At 36.3% G+C, this 19404-nt stretch overlaps 1 protein-coding gene across 1 annotated transcript; it reads left to right on the forward strand.

Moving 5' to 3' along the window:
• Positions 1 to 11174: 11174 nt before the first annotated feature.
• On the forward strand, positions 11175 to 19042 carry LOC140960046 (putative late blight resistance protein homolog R1A-10). Its single transcript, XM_073418161.1, has 3 exons — positions 11175 to 11729; positions 16476 to 18738; positions 18814 to 19042. The coding sequence occupies exons 1-2, from the start codon at positions 11283 to 11285 to the stop codon at positions 18693 to 18695; spliced, it is 2667 nt and encodes an 888-aa protein (XP_073274262.1). The 5' UTR covers positions 11175 to 11282; the 3' UTR covers positions 18696 to 18738; positions 18814 to 19042.
• Positions 19043 to 19404: the final 362 nt, after the last annotated feature.

Raw genomic sequence — 19404 nt, forward strand, 5'->3', positions numbered from 1 at the left:
TGAGAATCAGAAGCTATCTATTCAGGTAAATGCATGGAACAAGTCTTCTGTTTCTTTAGAGAAGAAGCAAGAATTGCAGAAGCAATCCGGTGACAGAAGTGGTCTCGGATTCAGAAATAATGAAAGAACTTCTGAAATGAGTACTAAGACAGAACTGGATAAAGGCAAAGGGAAATTCATTCACTTTGTTAAATCCAGTATGGTATATGAACCTGAAGTACCAACTGTTAGAGTTGAAAGGACTGTAGATCAGACGAACAGAAGGAAGCATTATGGTCTGTGTTATGTTGAACCTAAGAGGAGAGTTCACGAGAGTTCTGGATCCAGTAGAGGATTTAACTCAGGAGGACAACCCTCTATGAAGGTTAAAAACTACCAGAACTATAATTCTAGACCTGTTCAGAAGAGATACAGGCCAGACAACACAAACAGAAGAGAAGAACAACATTCTAAGATGCATACTGTTAGAAACAGCAGACTTTCTGTTGCACACACATCTTTGGACACCCGAAATACTAGGTCACCAAGAATTGTATAAATGTGGGTTCCCAAAGGACTGATAAGGATTGGAACCAAATACACTGGGTACCGGTTACTAAAATTTGTGTTTGCAGGAATAGGAGAGGAAAGTCAAAATCAGCTGCTCCACATGGTATCTGGACAGTGGATGCTCCAGACACATGACTGGACAGAAAAATCTACTATCAGAAGTAATGAGTTGTACTGGACCAAAGATCACATTTGGAGATAACTCAAAAGGTAAAACCGTGGGTAAAGGTAAGATTATCCATGGTAACATTACTATAAATAATGTACTATTAGTTGAAAATCTTTGTTACAACTTGATTAGCATTAGTCAACTGTGTGATAATGGTTATTCTGTGACTTTTCAGAAGCACACATGCACAGTTAAAAACGCTGATGAGTCAACTGTATTAACTGGAAAAAGAGAAGGCAACACATATAAAGTTTCTTGGAATTTAGATCATATTAATGTTCCTACATGTTTAGTTGCTTCTCTTAGTGATAAACATTGGCTATGGCACAATAGATTGAATCACCTGAACTTCAAATCAATCAACAATCTCAAAAAGCAGAATTTAGTTGATGGCTTGCCTGATATTAACTTTGTTAAGAATCATGTTTGTTCTGCATGTCAACTTGGCAAGCAGGTGAGATCTAGCTTCAAGAATAAAGGTTGTAAATCAACTTCAAGGTGTTTGGAATTATTGCATATGGGCTTGTTTCGTCCAATCCCTATCACGAGCTTAGGTGGAATGAAATATACTCTTGTTGTTGTTGATGAACTTTCTAGATTTACTTGTGTAATATTTCTTGCTGGAAAAGATCAAACCAGTAGCCTCCTGATTAAGCTTCTGAAAAAGATTCAAAATGAAAAATGAGTCTCCATCATAAAATTCAGAAGTGATCGGGGCACTGAATTTACTAACAAAGTCCTTGAGTTATATTTGGATGAACATGGTATTCATCATTAATATTCAGCTGCCAGAACGCGCCAACAAAATGGAGTGGCTGAGATGAGGAACAAAACTCTTAAAGAAGCTGCTAGAACAATGCTAGCAGATGCAGACATCTCTCAGCGCTTCTGGGCAGAAGCAATCAACACTGCTTGCTATACGCAGAACAGAACCATGATCAACAAGAGGCATAATCAGACTCCTTATGAGATATGGAAAGAGAGTAAGCCTAGTGTATCTTATTTTCATGTATTTGGTTGCAAATTATTTGTGCACAATAAAGGTAAAAACTATTTGACTGCATTTGATTCAAAATCACATGCTGGACTTTTTCTTGGTTACTCTGCAGTAAACAAAGCCTTCAGAATCTTCAATAATAGAACTCTCAATGTTGAAGAATCTGTTCATGTTGTCTTCGACGAAGATCTAGACAGCAGTGCTCCTGAAATTTCTAATGTGTCAAATTTGAGTAACAGGTTAGATATGATTCATTTGGAACTGGATAGTGAAGACGATGCAGAACCAAATATCAAAGATGTTCAAAATCCAGAACCAGACATTCCAATATTGGAACCAGAAGTACAGACATCAGATATACCAGTACCAGCAGTTGACATACCCGAACCTGCTATTGGTTCAGCTGAGCTTAATCCAAATATGTCAAATCAGGAAGAATTCCCTTTAAACCCTTTTATTTGGAGAAAGTCTCATCATCCATCTTTGGTCATTGGTAATCCAGCAGTACCATTAAGAACCAGAAGGCAAATGCTTAATGAATATATGCATGATGCTGTTATTTCTCAGGTTGAGCCTAAGAAGATTGAAAAAGCTCTTCTGGATCCTAGTTGGATTGAAGCGATGCAAGAAGAACTCAATCAATTTAAAAGAAATGAAGTGTGGTTTCTCATACCTAGACCTACTCATCAAGCAGTCATTGGAACTCGGTGGGTATTCAGAAACAAGCTTAATGAAGAAGGCACTGTGATCAGAAATAAGCAAGACTGGTGGCTCAAGGTTTTAGACAAGAAGAAAGAATAGACTATGATGAGACATTTGCACCAGTAGCAAGGCTTGAATCTATCAGAATATTCTTAGCCTTTGCTGCCTTCAAGAACTTTAAAGTCTATCAGATGGATGTAAAGAGTGCCTTCCTAAAAGACCTACTACAAGAAGAGGTCTACGTCGAACAACCTCCAGGTTTTATTGATCATTTTTCTCACCACATCATGTATTCAAATTACACAAAGCCCTTTATGGTTTAAAACAGGCACCTAGAGCGTGGTATGACACCCTCTCGCAATTTCTTGTCAATCATGATTTTACAATTGGCACAGTAGACAAGACTTTGTTCACTTTAACCAAGAATAAGCACATTTTATTAGCGCAGATATATGTTGATGACATTATCTTTGGGTCAACTAACCCCAAACTATGTGCAAAGTTTGCTAAATTGATGTAGGATCAATTTGAAATGAGCATGATGGGAGAATTAACATTCTTCCTAGGACTACAGATCAAACAACTTGATACTGGAATTTTCATAAATCAAGCTAATTATACCAAGGAGATTCTGAAAAAGTTTGGTATAGAAGCAGAATGAGCTCATCTACCAAGCTTGATAAGGATGAAAGTGGAATTTTAGTAGAGGTAGCTCAGTATCGTGGTCTTATTGGCTCACTATTGTATCTTACTGCCAGCAGACCTGATATTTTATTCGTTGTTTGCATTTGTGCAAGATTTCAATNTGCTCACTATTGTATCTTACTGCCAGTAGACCTGATATTTTATTCTTTGTTTGCATTTGTGCAAGATTTCAATCTAACCCCAAGCAATCTCATTATATTGCTGCGAAACGTATACTGAAGTACTTAAAGGGAACTCAAAATGTCAGCTTATGGTATCCTAATGATTCATCTTTCAATCTTATTGGATATTCAGATGCTGATTATGCAGGTTGCAAACTAGACAGGAAAAGCACTAGTGGTTTTTGTCAATTCCTTGGTGATAGGCCGATCTCCTGGTTTAGTAAAAAACAGACTTCCATAGCTACATCTACTGCAGAAGCAGAATACCTCACTGCTGGAAGCTGCTGTTCTCAAATACTATGGATGCAGCAACAACTTAAAGACTATGGAGTTCAAGCTTCTGAATCACCTAACTTCTGTGACAATACCAGTGCCATTGCAATAACGCAAAATCCAGTACTTCATTCCAGAACAAAGGACATCGACATCAGACATCATTTTATTAGAGATCATGTACAGAAGAAGGACATTCGTCTGTAATAAGTTTCTACTGATCAACAAGCAGCAGACATCTTTACAAAGCCTCTGCCTGAGAATAATAAGTTCACGAGAAAGGGAGACAATTTGTGGGTTTCAGAATTGATTATTCAGACTAAGTTTTTCTCACTCTTTCTTCTGTTTGTTTCGTGTTAATTGCTTATTCGTTTATTCGCAATCAATAAAAGCAGTAGATAAACAAGACATGACAAAATGAGCTTTTCATTCATAAAACCAGATGCATTACAATATGTTTATCTACTACATTTGTTGATATCAGTAGTTTGAGGTACTTCAGTGGCACTGAGTACTTCAACATGAATCTAACTACGGACTGCTGGGATCCTCTCTCTTCGAATGATTGTGGTTGTGGAAGAGATGATCCTTCAGCTTAGTCCTAATAATTTTGAACAATCTAACTGATTGTTCATATTATAAACCAAGAAATTTCTTCCAAGTTTTCATATCTTGAAAAATGATGTCTTCAAACATCTGCTTACGAGAGGCTGGAATTTGTCTTTGGAATTCCTCTGCTGATTCAGACTCCGGAGAAGCCTTCGAGAGGTCGCTTGAAGTACTCATTTGTTTTGATTTGATAAAAGCGTAAATGACTTAGTTTGTGAACTTGCAGGCATTTATATAGAATCTCAGGAAGCTGAAGAGACGGTTATCTGACTACACAAATACCAAGAATCATTTATCATTCCCTCAGATTTCGTATCTTCGCATTTATTAATTGCATTGATTTAGGGGGAACAATATCTTTTTCAGACTTATATTTTCGTGCTTTGTCAAAAGTAGAAAGGATGTTTGTCTTATCGATAAAACAATGTGTCTGCTGGTTTTTATCAAGTGCTGGAAATATTTCAGTACCTTATAACTTCCAGTAGATATTATCATAAAAACCAATTGGACTGCCCGCTCTTTTCAAAGTTTTTAAATCATTAGTCTTTCTGACACCCTCTGTTTAACTTTTCAAATACTCACCGCAAACATATTGACACGTGTCCTTATGTTTCACTGACGTCTGTACATTTTTTGAATATTAACCGCCTCTTTCATTTCCTTTTACTTTCACGCTTCTTGATTTTTTTCCTACCAGCTACTGATATCTCTTGCTTACATTTCTCTTACAGATCTTACTTCAAATTTATCTTGTTTACAGAAATGGCCGGAGCTTACACTTTGAACGCTTATCAAGTTAACTTTGCTTTTGTCCTAACTATCAAGGATGAACATCTTGTCAAGATGTTTCAAACTATTAAGACCTCCGGTCTCCGAAAATTTTTGGAAGCACCTGCCATTATCTACAAAACTGCTCTTTTGGATTTTTATGCCAAGGCGATTGTAGAAGAAGGAAGAATCATTTATTCCAAGGATAATGCATCCATCTCTATCGATGCTACTTTGATTGGATCGACTTTCTTTCTCCCATTGTCAGGCATCACTGAATTTTCTGGCATCTCTAAGGAAGAAATGTCTACTGCCCTTCTCAATTTCTCAGCTTCTGGAGAGGAACTCTCTCCATCCTGTTTTAAGAAGCTTTTGAAGATCGAATTTCAAGTGATCGCTGATATTGTTGCTAAAGCATTGTTGGTAAAAGCCGGAACGTTTGATCGACTGACAAAGGAAAAAGTTCAAGTTATGATTTCCATCAACTCTGGGTATAAGGTGGACTGGAGTCGATTTCTTTTCAAGATAATGAAGGATATGGTGATGAGGAAAAGTTCTAGTTTTGCTGTTCAGATTAGCACAATGCTCAAGAATGCTGGTTTTGCCTTTACTACTGAACAGGACGGCTCTTACATCACAGTGGCTGATGCTGACAATGTGCTTGCGCTAAGGCCTAAGCCAACTGTGGCTGAATTCATTTCTATGAAGAAAGAAGTGGGAGATGCGCAAACTGAGGCTCTAGGACCTCAGAAGAATATTAAAAGAAAAAGAGTGGTTATCTCCACGGACTCTGATAAAACAGTGTCTGAAGAATCTGTTGCTCTTATTCAACCATCTCTGCCACCTACTCCTAGAAAGAAGAAAGATCGCACTCTGCTTCGAATCAAGAAAATATCAGCAATTGCTGATTTAGACACTGTCCCGTTGAGACAAGTGTTTCCAGAAGACGTTTCTTCTGTACCAAAAACCACTTATGTCTCTAAACCAGCTGTTGCCTCTGCTACTACAACATCTACTGCTTCAACTTTCAGACCCTTGTCTGGAGTTGTTATTCGTGAATCTACTACAGGGTCTTCTGCTTTTAGACCTGTGATACCTGCTTTATATTCGGATAAAGGTAAAGGAAAACTCATTGTAGAACCACCATTCAATGCCGCCAAATCATCTGTTCTATCTGGTATTGATCTTCATTTGGAAGAAATTGAGAATTCTGCCAATGAAGCAATGACTTTCTTTGATGATTGGCACAAGGCTCGCGTATTCCATCCTCTCACATTCTTCAGAAACCCAGGTGTTTTTTGGAAAAATGCTGAAAAATGAGAGAAAGGTTTTTAATCTTGCCAAGACAGAAAATGTGATTGAAGCTATGAAATGCCGAAGCTTCATTTTTTAGCAGCTTAAATGTCAGAAGCTGGAATCAGTGTTGAAGACTCTTCAGTTAAATTTTGATGCCTTGATTCTCACTACTGCTCAAGATCAGAATGTGATCCTTATTCTTACTGACCATTTGAGGATGATGAATGAGCAACTTCTTGCTCAGGAACAGACATTTGGAGACTCTGAACAGTATTCAGTAGTCTTCATTCCAGAACTTGATCAAGTTAAGCCAGTTGAGGAAAGGACTATAGCTCCTCCAGAAGCTAAGGTTTCTAGTACTCCTGCCTCTCCCCAGTTGTCTACTCAATCCTCTCCTCTCATCTCTGAGTAGATGAAGTCGTTCAATCTATTGCTGTTGATATCTCTGCTGCACCAAAAGCAGCCCAAACTGTTGAATCAGTCCAACCAGCGGACCAACCAATGGAAGAATCAAATGCTGCCCAATCTCCATCACTGCCGAATTTGGAGATTTTCTCAACCGAAGATCAAGCAGAAATGATAGCTATCAAGAATGATCCAACTCCAGCTGTTGAACAATTGGAGGCCATGGAGGCCAAGCAACCAGAAGAAAAAAATCTTCCTGAACCTTCTGCCGCTGCTGATAGATCTTCTGCTGAACAGTGTACTGCTATCACTACCGCTCCAGCAGACCTTGTTTCTTCTACTGCCTTAGTTGTTCTTCCTACTGAATCACCCTTCAAATGGCTCATATTGCGCAGGTTGCTGAAATCAAAGGACGAATGCTAGCCAGAAGCCCATCCCCAGAAGAAGATCAATTCAATCTTGAATATGAGATTGATATACTGAGACGAACTATTGATAGAATTTCCGAAATTGTCAAGCAGTTATCTTTTGATCATGCTGGTGAAGTCAGTGCCACCGAATTTTTCAAAAAACGAGTAATGAATTATGTCCTTAACACGGCAGAATCATTGACAAAACTTGAGGTTGACCTCTTCAATAAAAATATCTTGGCTAGTTATACCAACCTCGCGCTCGGTCAGACTGATGTTGTTCGTACTATCTCTGTTCAAGACTCGTCTCTTCAATCCATCTCCACTCAAATTGCGGCTACTGACTCCAAAATCGGAACTATCAACACTCAGATTGAGTCCCAATCTCAATCGATTCAGGCTCTGAATGAACAAGTTTCAATTCAAAAACCGATTCTGGAGATACTGCAAACCGGCCTTATTACCCTTACTGGACGAGTGGATCTCTTACTTACTCAAGTTCAGGCGCTTGATGCCAAAAATGGGGAAACAGAAGGCGGACCGGACCGGAAATAGAAGGAAGAAGGACAGAATAAGGAAGAACTGAAGGGCATGCTGCAGAATCATCTTACAGAAATCAAGATCCTCAGGATGAGGAACCTCCGAGATATTGGAACAGATGACTAAGCTTTCTTACTGCTTTATGAACCGTGTTCAACTGTTTATTTACTTATTAATCATCTGGTGTTAATTGCTATTTGCTTTATTATTCATCGCTATTAACTTCTAGGTTTTGGCATCACCGCAAAGGGAGAAATTGTTAGACTTAATTTAGTTGTGGTGATGAGAATCAAAACCAGTAGGAATAGCAATTACCAGAAGTCAATAAAAAGCAGAAGCTATCAAATGCTTAGAAAAACAGAAGCAGAACTAAGCAGAACTTGACTTCACTAGATCAGTACTTAACGGCCTTTATTCGATCGTTTCTATCTTAAATGTTACCGTTACTTTACCTAGAACTAAGCATTAATTCCATCATTAATGCTGTACGAAGTCATTTAATACGTTTTACCAGTTTTTGTATAAAACAAGACTGATTGTGTTGAAAGCTTTATGCAGGATCTTTTTTAGGAAATAAAGTTGTTTCCATTAGAAGTCAAGGAGCCGTTTTCGATTATAGACGTTGGACTCAAGTTATCTCTATATATATGGATCAAACCTATTTAGAGAATACATTGATTATTTTCAAAAGGAATTTTTTTCTATCCAACGTTACATTGAGCAACTGCAAACCAATCGTTATCTTCCAAACTCAACTTGCAAGAAAAGCAATACACGCTTCATATCTTACATCTGATCTTTGGAGATCATTTTGTACTGCTTTTTTTTCACCTCTTCAAGCTATACACCTTACGTTAATTTTCGAAGAAGAGTTTGTAATCTGGAAAAGAGACTTTTCCAGAACCTTGTTGTATTAAACTATATTATGTTGAGTTACTAAGAGTTTCAGTAGGCAAAGGATAAGTCCTGCTGAAGTGGGTGTGTACAAGTGTGTACTGTAAAATCCAAAGTCTTTTAGTGATACCTTCTGGAAACANGATAGTAGAACATTAGTTGTTTCTGGAAGTTTGAAAATAAAATCTTCTATGTCTNGTCTACTGTTATTATTATTTTCACCTTACTGCATTGGATCGTTTCCGCACTTATTATTGTGATCTGCTGGACTTTCTCTTGAACAAGAACGGCTACAATCTTTAACAAGATTCTAGCACCTTTTGCAAAAACTATCGTCAAAGGAAAGAGTTTATTCCTCCCCCCCACCCCCCCAAACTCTACATTGATCCCCAACATAACATATATTTAATATTTAGTATGTTGTATAATTTAATAATTAGCAAAAATGCTAAAATGTGATCTGGTGCAATTTCTTTCAACTCTCGTGTGCTATTAAGCTTCAATGTGTATTTTAATATCGTCTATAATTCTGATATTTTATAATACATATTTTTTTAGAACACACATAAAATTATTTGGCTTAATTATTTTAATTTCACACTTTACATTAATTATTACAAAATATTGATTAATTAAATTCGGGTTCTGTGAAGGCCTATAAATCCTTGCTTGAAAATTTGCGGAAAAATTAAAAATTTTCTTTTTAAATAATCAAAATGCCTCATTCATAAATAAACCGATAAACAAAGTTTTATATTCAAAATGACAGCGGAAGAAAAGATTTATTTGCGAAATAACAATTTAAGAGTATCCCACAACTGATAAAAATTGTTTGAGAAATAAAATAATAAATGCTAAACTGAGGTCCTCGGGTGCCACTACTGCTGACCCAAGCTGGCTCACTGGTCCTCGCCCTCGGCCCTGACCTCCTCAGTACCTACAACAATCAAGTCTAGTGAGCCTAAAGACTCAGCATTCATATATCGTATGTAACGAGTAAATACTAGTAAAATTTTGCATGGGATAAAATATCATGTCATGGGGCATACTGAAAATAACCTGTACCGAGCAATTATAATACGTGCATGACTGAATTAAAATCGTAGTAAAAGTGTTGCTCCTTGGAGCCCTGTACTGAAATAACTGGTAATAATTTTCTGTTGAGATTATGGTCTACGCATGTGGCCCCTGCACTGAACTGAACTGATCGGTAACTGGCTACCGGGGGAGTATCAAACTGAACTGAACTGACCGGTCACTGGCGACCGGGTGGTACCAAACTGAACTGATCGGTCACTGGCGACCGAGTAAATAGTGCTCCCAAAATAGTGAATTGACCACAAGCAATATCGCATAAATCTCAAAANGGCTTATACGCAGTCTAATTACGGGTTCTACAGGTTCTCACACCCTTTCTTTCCCTTAGGAAGTATTTCACTAGGAGACTTCGCTTTTACAAAACTTATAACAACCCAATTCAACCTTAGAACTTATCTACTGCTTAAGTCTTAGTAATTTTTTTATAACGGTTGAGACAGAGTTTGAAAACCAGTACAATATAGAAATAAGATGGCGAATCCTTTGATTCAAACTGTCAAGAAACTTCTCATATGATCTTAGCAAGGAACGATCGAGTAGTTTGACAAAAGCCCTCGATGATTCTTGATGATCTGAATAAATGTTCTTTGGAGCAACGCTTTATGAGTAGTGAAAAAGTATCGAAGTATCAAGTTCTCGAAAGCCCTTGATGATTCATGTGTTGACTCGACGGCTTGTAGATTTCTTAGATACAGTGAATGGTTGAAAAGATACTATTGAAGCGGTTGAATATCGTTAATACGAATAAAACGGCATCTTGATCTAATGCAATAAGTTATTGTTTGTTATCACCAAAACTAAAGAATCTAACATTAAAATTTAATAAAATATTTAGCAACTGCATAATTATATTATCATATTAGCTCAATTTAATATGTTCGTCTTTTAATGTAAAATGATCTAAAATATGTATTTGGAACTTAAAACTAATTTTAAAAATTAATGTACACAAAGTCCTTCAACCTTTGCGAGAAAAGCTATATTTGATTATAAGTATTTGTAGAATACCATTTTAAAAAATCTTCATGATTAAAATTTTTCTCATGTTTGCATCAAAGAAGTATGATTGAAAAAAATACTCAAAAATAAGATGAGACTAAAAAAGTAACTCAAAAACTAATAAAAATTTTAAATATGGGTGGGCTCCAGGGTGGCTACGCCCCTGGTTGGTGCTGTTTATTCTTTAAATTGGTTGCGGCGGATAGAGGATTTTCCTGGGATCACGGTTTATTTTACAAAATTAGATATACCGGTTCGATTAGGTTTGGTCGGACGGGTTTTGAGAAAAGTTGACCAGCCTAGGAATCTTATTGTGTATTCATATACATAAAGGAAACCGATGAGTAATTTCGCTCTGTGGAGTCATATTTGAAGAAGTCCTAGCTAATAGACAGCCTTCTCACACGTATTATCTAGTGATTAAAAACTTTGCTAGTTGCTAAGCTTTCTTACTTGGGAAGACAATTTATCTAAGTAAGTGTGTACTTCAAATACTCATAAAAATATATTATTTTTTAATTTTACATCTAACAGACATCTACCCTAAATATAAGAATTTCCTCACGTCCCAAGTTGGTTTAGAATCTTTTTGTAAGTGTTGTATATTTTATCAAGGTTAGGAAGGGGAGACCTTGACTTTACATTGGCTCTTAAATTCCTTCTTCTTCTTCTTCTTCCCTTGAATTCTCCACACAGACAGAAAAACAATGGAGGGTGCAGCAGTACAGTTCCTGCTCGATAACCTCAAACAGTTGCTATTGTATCACGCACATTTAATCCGCGACTCTACAAGCCAAGTCGAAAACCTCGAAAACGATCTCCGATTGTTCAAAGCCTTTCTGGAAGACTCGACCAAAAAGCGCAAGAGGGACGACGAAGCTCTGCGCGAGTTGGTGAGACAAATCATCGACGTGGTGTATGAAGCGGAAGATACCATCGATGCTTGTGTTGCTCTGGCGTCAGATAACAAATTCAAGAATTTCTTTTTGAGAGCTTTCTATAATCCTCTGGCAAAGCTTCCCAAAGTTGCGAAGAAGGTTGAGGAGATTGGAGGAAAGATTAAAAAAATATATGATAGGAACGACTTGATCGACTTTGCTTCCGCGGAGACCGATGGCGGGGCCGCTGAAGATAAGATTCCGGCGGAAAAGAAGGTAAATTCATCAAATTAACCATCTTCGACTTACTTAATAGGTTGACCAAAAAAGTTCTATTCTCTAATTACTAAACACTTTTGTTGAAAGTACTAAAATTGACATTTTGATTATATAACACACATATGGACTCGTCTTTTTAAAACCATGGAAGGACTTTGTCTTATTTTGGGAAGATAGGGCTGAGATATTTGGATATTGGACATGGGAATTTGCACCATCTCCCTTCACTATAGCATCTCCAACCCATCTCTATTTTGGAAGAAATCTCCAAAATAGAGCATGGGTTTGTTCTCCAACCCAACTCCAAATGCAATCTTCATTTTGGAGATTGCATATTCATATGGAGATTCCACCAAATTACTGAAACATCATCATAACAATTGCAAAATAGTCTTTTTGTATTTTTATGTATTTGTTTTGCTCCATTTTGTATTATTATATTTCAAATTATTTAATTAATTAATTTTAATGTTAAATAATTTTTATACTTAGTTAATTTATTTTAATTGTTTTATTATTTTCATGAATTAATTATAAGTCTATTGTTTATAATAATTATGAAATGGAAATAATAAACAAGATGATGATCACAAAAATTAATAACATAATTTATTAGAAACACTTATTGTCTATTTAATTTATTTAACTTGATAAACATGCGATTTTTTCGAGATGTTCTTATTGACACCATTTGTGGGAGGAGTACAGTACTTCGGAATATTAGTATTTTTTGATCAATTTTTGTTTTGTTCTTTAAATCATATGTGTCGTTTATGTTTGTCGTGATTTATATTTTATGTTTATATTATGAATGTTGTATCTTGCCGTTTATGTTTGTCGTGTCAAAAAAAATGTATTATTTTAAATAAATTGAGTTTGATACATGTTTTATTGTATTATGTTTATCGAATTAATTAAGTTCGGTTATATAATACATTATGTAATTATATAATTATATGTGTGTGTTTTTAAAATTGAAAAAAAAATGGAGTATTTTGTAATATTTTTAGAGAATATGAGTTGGAGAAGGTTTTTAAAAATAGAGATCATGGATCTCTATTTTAGAAGATAGAGAATGAAAAATAGAAGATATGGGTTGGAGATGGCCTTAGCCTTATGGTAAAGTTCATAGTTCATAACAACAATTTGGAAATTTATTGCACTATTGATGAAAGTGATTGAAATAGTGTTGGATTATTTTATAAAAAATAGAACTGTTGATTATTCATACTGTTCATTTGCATGACCCAATTGTTAGAGTAGATGTCTTGCAAGTTAACTTGTGGCTCGAGTTTTATTGACTATAATGTAAAACAATCTTTATTTTAATAATGTTTTATGATTTTATTCAATTATGACATTATAATTTATCTGTATACTCATGCAAGCTGCATAGATAAATTAATTGACTATACAATAGGTATCATGAGGTCTGTCTCTTAACGTAAGATCATGAAATTCATTAGGAAGTGTATCGTATATTCTAAACAGGTTCCTAGTCTAATTAGCCGCCTCATATAAGGATAAAGGTCGTTTGAGTTCGAGATAACATCTGTGATATATAACGTCATGTTTTATTGGCAAGGGCATAGAGATGTTCATCCATATAGATGGGTGATCATATGATGAATCACTGAACAACCATCCGTCGGATTGTCCAAGTGGTTCCACTTATCTAGTAGAATAGTATGCGGTTATGGTTATATAACATTAGTCCTTTGACCCGGGACAATGTAGGGGCTATACGTACTAGTATGCACTTTGATAAGTTTACCGACTCCATTGAGGGTCATCAGGTGACGAGGTTGGGTATAGTTTCGAAATACGTAGGAGCAAATGTATTTTAGTTGGGGATTCACCATTTGCCTATTATTGAAAATATCATATGTGATCTGATGAGTTAATAGTGCAAGGAATCTCTAGCTAGAGCAATAAATGTGCTTTAGGGAAATGTGTTTTCTTAGTTGTACATACCTTGCTGCTATTAATACTCAAAGATAAATCGCATTGTTATCGAATTCATATGCTACTCTCGATATATCAATGTTGCATATTCGTTCGAGATATATATGTTGAAGGGACCGTATTATATGCTAACCATGACTTAAGGTTCTTGCAGACACTATCAGTAATACCTAGGGGATCATGAGGCGATATTACTAGACACTATTACCATGATCCGATGGGTGCAATAAAAAATGAGTTCTAACATTCTTGATGAAGGAGTTGATGAAAAGAATAAGACTAACTAGGATATAAGCCCAAATAAGAATAAATGTTATTCTGAATCATATAGAAATGTGAACACACGGCTAGCTGTATTCCTAAACCATTGAGGGTCACACAAATATCAGACTCTGTGTTCCCGTTGAGAAAGTCAAAATTCAAAGACTTGAATTTGACGACTTATAGTTTGATGAAGATCAAACTGGAAGCTTATAAATGAGTTTATGCACTGATTACAAATGATGAAAGAAATGGAAGTTAGCTTATTTGCTATTTAATGAATGAGAGTGGAATTGCCTGTTTTAGTTAAAGAGTTTACTAAACTGGCAGCTGCTCAATATGATAAGTAAAAATTTTGATTTCGAAATTTTCGTTTCATTATATGAACAAAATTTGTATCCTTGATACATCGGCGCTCTCAGATTGTCGATCAGAATTATAATGAGTTCGGAATCATTTATTTAGTGAATTGAGAATTTACTGATTAAATGATTGTGCTACTAGTGGTGACTACTAACATGTACAAATTCCCATAAATGTTCTAGAGGATTATATAATTAAATTAATCAATGAGTTAATTATATAAATTAAATAATCGTTATTTAATTTAATTAATGTATATATATTACATTTTATATGTTGATATAAAATATGTGTATATATAGTATTCATATATCATGTATTACAAAAAGTTGATAAATATATTATTTATTAATAATATGAAAATTTTAACATAATGAAATATAGAGTCCTAGTGGGACAATGAATAGGAGTCTTATGAGAGAAAGAGTCCTAATGAGATCAGGACTCGCATTCTATAAATACAACATGAAGGGCCATGATATCATAACATAATTTTGCACACAAAATTCACACAACAATCTTGCTTCCTTCATTCCAACTTTCGACCATCACAGTTTCTTGGGAAAAAATTTCGACCCTTAGCTTCCTTCCATTGTTGCGCTGCCATCGCTGCACCGTCTCCGGATTTTGAAAATTCGGAGGCTACAGTCTCAATGTACAAATCACTTGCGATTTCTAGTGCAATCTAAGTGAGGAAAACAATTTCCGATTGTTAACCCAATTAAACGATCAAAACCGGAGTTCCGTTTGTTGGGATTTCTAGAAGGACTATCTCCTCTTTAAACTCGAAATAGTATAGAGTCCAACATTAATATAAACTCATGTATAAAAATCCTAACACCTTATGAATGATTTTAAATATACGATGTCCAAGGACCGTTTCGACATTCGAAACGTAAAAATTTTAAACTTCCGCTGCGCCTTGGGTGCGAGAAAACAGTGTCCTAACAAATATAAGCTCAAGAATATATAACAAGAAAAACAAACATTGCCTTCATTTGAGTTTGGTTCAGCGAGTGTTGGCAGTGAAGAGGATGTGATGCCTTCTTTTATTACTGTCTGTTTATCATTACCTCTCCCTGGTTATACACGCTTTCAGCAGCGACGATATTACCGGCTTAAGGCCATCCAGTCGAGTGTGCCCTATGGGCGACCTTCTGATCCTAGTTGATCTTGTTTTTCCGCCTTTTTGGGCGTTAGGTGGTGGGTGTTCACTGTAGAGTTCTCCTTGCCCACCCTTTTGTCTTATCATGCTTGATGTATTCCGAGATACCCGCTGTTTTGTTGGCTTTTTGTTTTGCTGTATTCTAGGTTGCCTTGTCATAGTATGTCGTTATTTATGTTATGATGTTTCGATTGTACAGTCTTTTCTATGTGGGTCTTGGCCTAGTCCCCTCCCTGTAGGTTTTCTTTGCACTGCTCTTTTGTTGTATGTACTGATAGGGGTCCGCCTAATCCTTACTTCCCGCGATGTTTTTTTTTTTAAAAAAAAAATTAAAACAGCATATAGATTCTAGAAGTAGATCAAAAAGTGATACCGATGAGTGTCTCCTCTGGCGTCTTGAGAATCATAACTGTCCCGACCTGAACATCGTAGGTTTATATGATAGCATACATGTATGGAGGTCGGTCGAAAATCAAGGGCCTCATTTCTTATTCGAACTATTCAACTCGTGTGTGAACGTGAACAGCATACAACGAATGCCGGACACTATTCTTAGTAGGTATTCGAAACTGCTGGTTCGTTGAGGAGTGTACTGAACCAGGCTTTTCTCTTATATGGCACCTTTCTCTACTGGTTACACATTTTCCTTAGCTGATCTATACGCAAGCCAAATTCTTTCTTCGATCAACAGTTTCTGGTACCTCTACTAATCTAGATTTCTGACTTAATTATTTCAATTCTCATTTATTCAGTATTTTATTTTAAATACACACTTTGGATAGTAAAGTATATTGATCACTGTTACAATATCTTTTAAACGATAATGTCACTTCTAGGAAGATGTACATGATTTGCATTTGAAGTATGATGCCTTTATGCATCTAGAGAGAAGTATTGTTATATTTATGCATTTAGATGTCTAATTGTGTTATTCATACGGTGAATCTATTAACACGTTTGTATTTTGTTGGTTTTTGAATTCTTTATAGGATCCCTTGATCAGGCAAGACAATATTGTGGGGTTAGAAGATGAGACAGATACTATAATCAAGTATTTGACTGAAGAATCGGAAGAACTAGATGTCATCTCAATTATTGGTATGCCAGGACTTGGCAAAACGACACTAGCAGGAAAGATTTTTCGTGACCATAGAATTCAGTACGAATTCCCCACTCACATATGGGTTTATGTTTCTCAAGAGTTTAGGAAAAGGGATGTGTTTCTCTCCATTCTTAGCAACTTTATGAAGATCACAGATGAGATGTATCGCAAGAATGACCAAGATATATTGAATCTCCTTCTTGAGAATCTGGAGAGTGGAAAGTTCTTGATTGTCATGGATGATGTGTGGACTGCAGAGGCATGGAAAGAGCTTCAGAATGCCTTCCCAAAAGCCAATAACATGTGTAAAATCTTGATTACCAGTCGTAATGAGGAAGTTGCTTGGCAAGCTAACCGTGATCGAGAACCCCACAAGCTGCGTCTCTTAACTCCCGAAGAAAGCTGGTTGCTACTCCGATTAGAGGTATTTGGCAAACCCGAGTTCCCTTCAGAGTTAGAAGTGCTCGGAAAACTTATTGTTCAACGATGTGGCTTTCTACCGCTTGCTATAGTGGTTATTGGAGGGACTCTCGTTAAAAAAGCTCTTGCTGGAGACATGCGTGCAAGGAAAAATGCATGGGAAAAGGTGTCAGAAAGCGTGAGTACGCATCTCAATGAAGATCCGGATGAACGTATGAAAAAGATAATCTCATTAAGTTACAACAAATTGCCTTATTGCTTAAGGCCCTGTTTTCTGTATTTGGGAATGTTCCCTGAAGACTTTGAGATCCCTGTTAAAAGATTGACCCTCATGTGGATTGCAGAGGGATTTATACAACAAAAACCTGCGATAAGCTTGGAGGAAACTGCAGTAGACTATTTAGAAGATCTTATCAGTAGAAACCTAGTGATGGTAGATAAAGTAAGCCCTGATGGCAAGATTAAAACGTGTCGCATTCATGACATGCTGCGGGAATTTTGCAAAAATGAAGCTGGAAATACCAAGGAAAACTTCTTTCAAGAAATGAAAATGTCGATTGGAGGAACTTTCGAGCCTTCTATTCCCCAGGTTGAAAAATTTCGTCGTCTTTGCATACATTCCAATGTTGTAAGCTTTATCTCGGCAAAACCTTTAGGTCCACGTGTCCGTTCATTTTTGTGTCTTTCCAAGGAAGAGATCACACTGCTTCCTGAAAACATATCCTCGATCCCCTTAGCATTTAATTTACTTAGGGTTTTAGAAGGCAAGTCTTTCAAATTCACTAAATTTCCTAGTGATCTCACGAGTCTTATTCATTTGCGATACCTTGTTTTGTCAAGCAATTTCAAAATCCTCCCCGATTCAATTTCCAAGCTTTGGAACATTCAAACTTTGATAGTTGAAACAACATCACGTGGACTTGAAATCAAAACTGACATATGGAAGTTGATTCAATTGAGACATCTAAAGATAAATGCATCAATCACTTTACTGAAGACGTCAAAAACCAAAGGAGGAGAAAAGCTTCAAACACTTGGTACAATATCACCCCAAAGTTGCACAGAAGATTTTTTTGATAAGGTCCGTGGCCTAAAGAAATTGGGTATTCGTGGTAAAATAGCCACGCTTCTTGAAGTCAAAGGTTTGGAAAAGTTAGGCAATCTTGATAAATTGAAGTTAGTGAATGATACGTTTCCTCTTCCACCCTCTGAATGCAAAGTACCCCAGCTCCCACAGCCATACAAATTCCCACAAAAGTTGAGGAGTCTCACATTATCTGCCACTTTTCTTGATTGGTCCCACATGTCTACGTTGGGGATGCTGGATACTCTTGAATTACTTAAATTGAAAGATAATGCCTTTGTGGGAAGGAGCTGGGAGGCAACTGATGGCGGTTTTCGTCATCTAGAATTCCTGCTTGTTGAACGAACAGATTTAGTTGTTTGGGTCGCTTCAGGTCATCATTTTCCGAGGCTGAGATGTCTTGTACTTAGGAACTGCGAGAAGCTCGGCGAAATTCCATTTGGCCTAGTTGATACTCTCCATAAATTGGATTTGAAACGCGTCAGCAAATCCGCATCACGTTCTGCCAGGAAAATTGAGGAGGCGAAAAAAGAGAAGCAAGGAGCAGAAATACTTTCCAAAAGAAATCAATTCAAGCTCTGCATTGCTCCTGGGGACGAATGATTTCTTCCAATTTATAAAGCTCGAATGTGCTTCTAGACAGTTGGTAAATTTTTTATTTAATCTGTTTCTATCATCTTTTTTGGCCAGTATAGTAATAGTATGTATGATGATAATGCAGGCATGGAACACAAAGATAAAGGCATAATGGTTGTTTAACCAAACATGCCAGAACTCACATTCACGTCTCTCCGTAACAGTTAATGTTCTTCCTGATTTCATTCGTAAATTTTTTATGCCTTGCCGTTGGATTATTTTTCAGCTTTTTCCTCGTATGTTTATCGCATTGTTCGACTTCTGAACTTTGCAGTTATTGATTCAAAATTTCTTCTTGTTGTCATGTTCAATATTTGTGACCGTTTTCCGAGTTTGTTTCTCCTTTTGACCATGTCACTATTCTTTTACAAAGGTCCAAATGAAGTATTATTCTGTTTGATAGTATACTTTTTAAAGTTTTAAAATAAAATGTCAAATTTAAATTCGCGGACAAACTAGAATTTGGGATTCTTATATGATATTTAGGATTCCACATAACCAAACAATGGAAGAATTTTACACGAGGTGTGACAGAGACTTTGTCTACAAATTTGATAGCAGAGGGACAAGTTGGCGATGTAACAGTGACAACATGGCACTGGATGATTGGTTCCTGAATTATACATTATCTAATTTTTTTGTATTAATTAATGTTGAGAGTGAGATAAAAGATTTA

The sequence above is a fragment of the Primulina huaijiensis genome, chromosome 15 (genome assembly GCF_012295235.1).
Source record: "Primulina huaijiensis isolate GDHJ02 chromosome 15, ASM1229523v2, whole genome shotgun sequence".
NCBI lineage: Eukaryota > Viridiplantae > Streptophyta > Magnoliopsida > Lamiales > Gesneriaceae > Primulina > Primulina huaijiensis.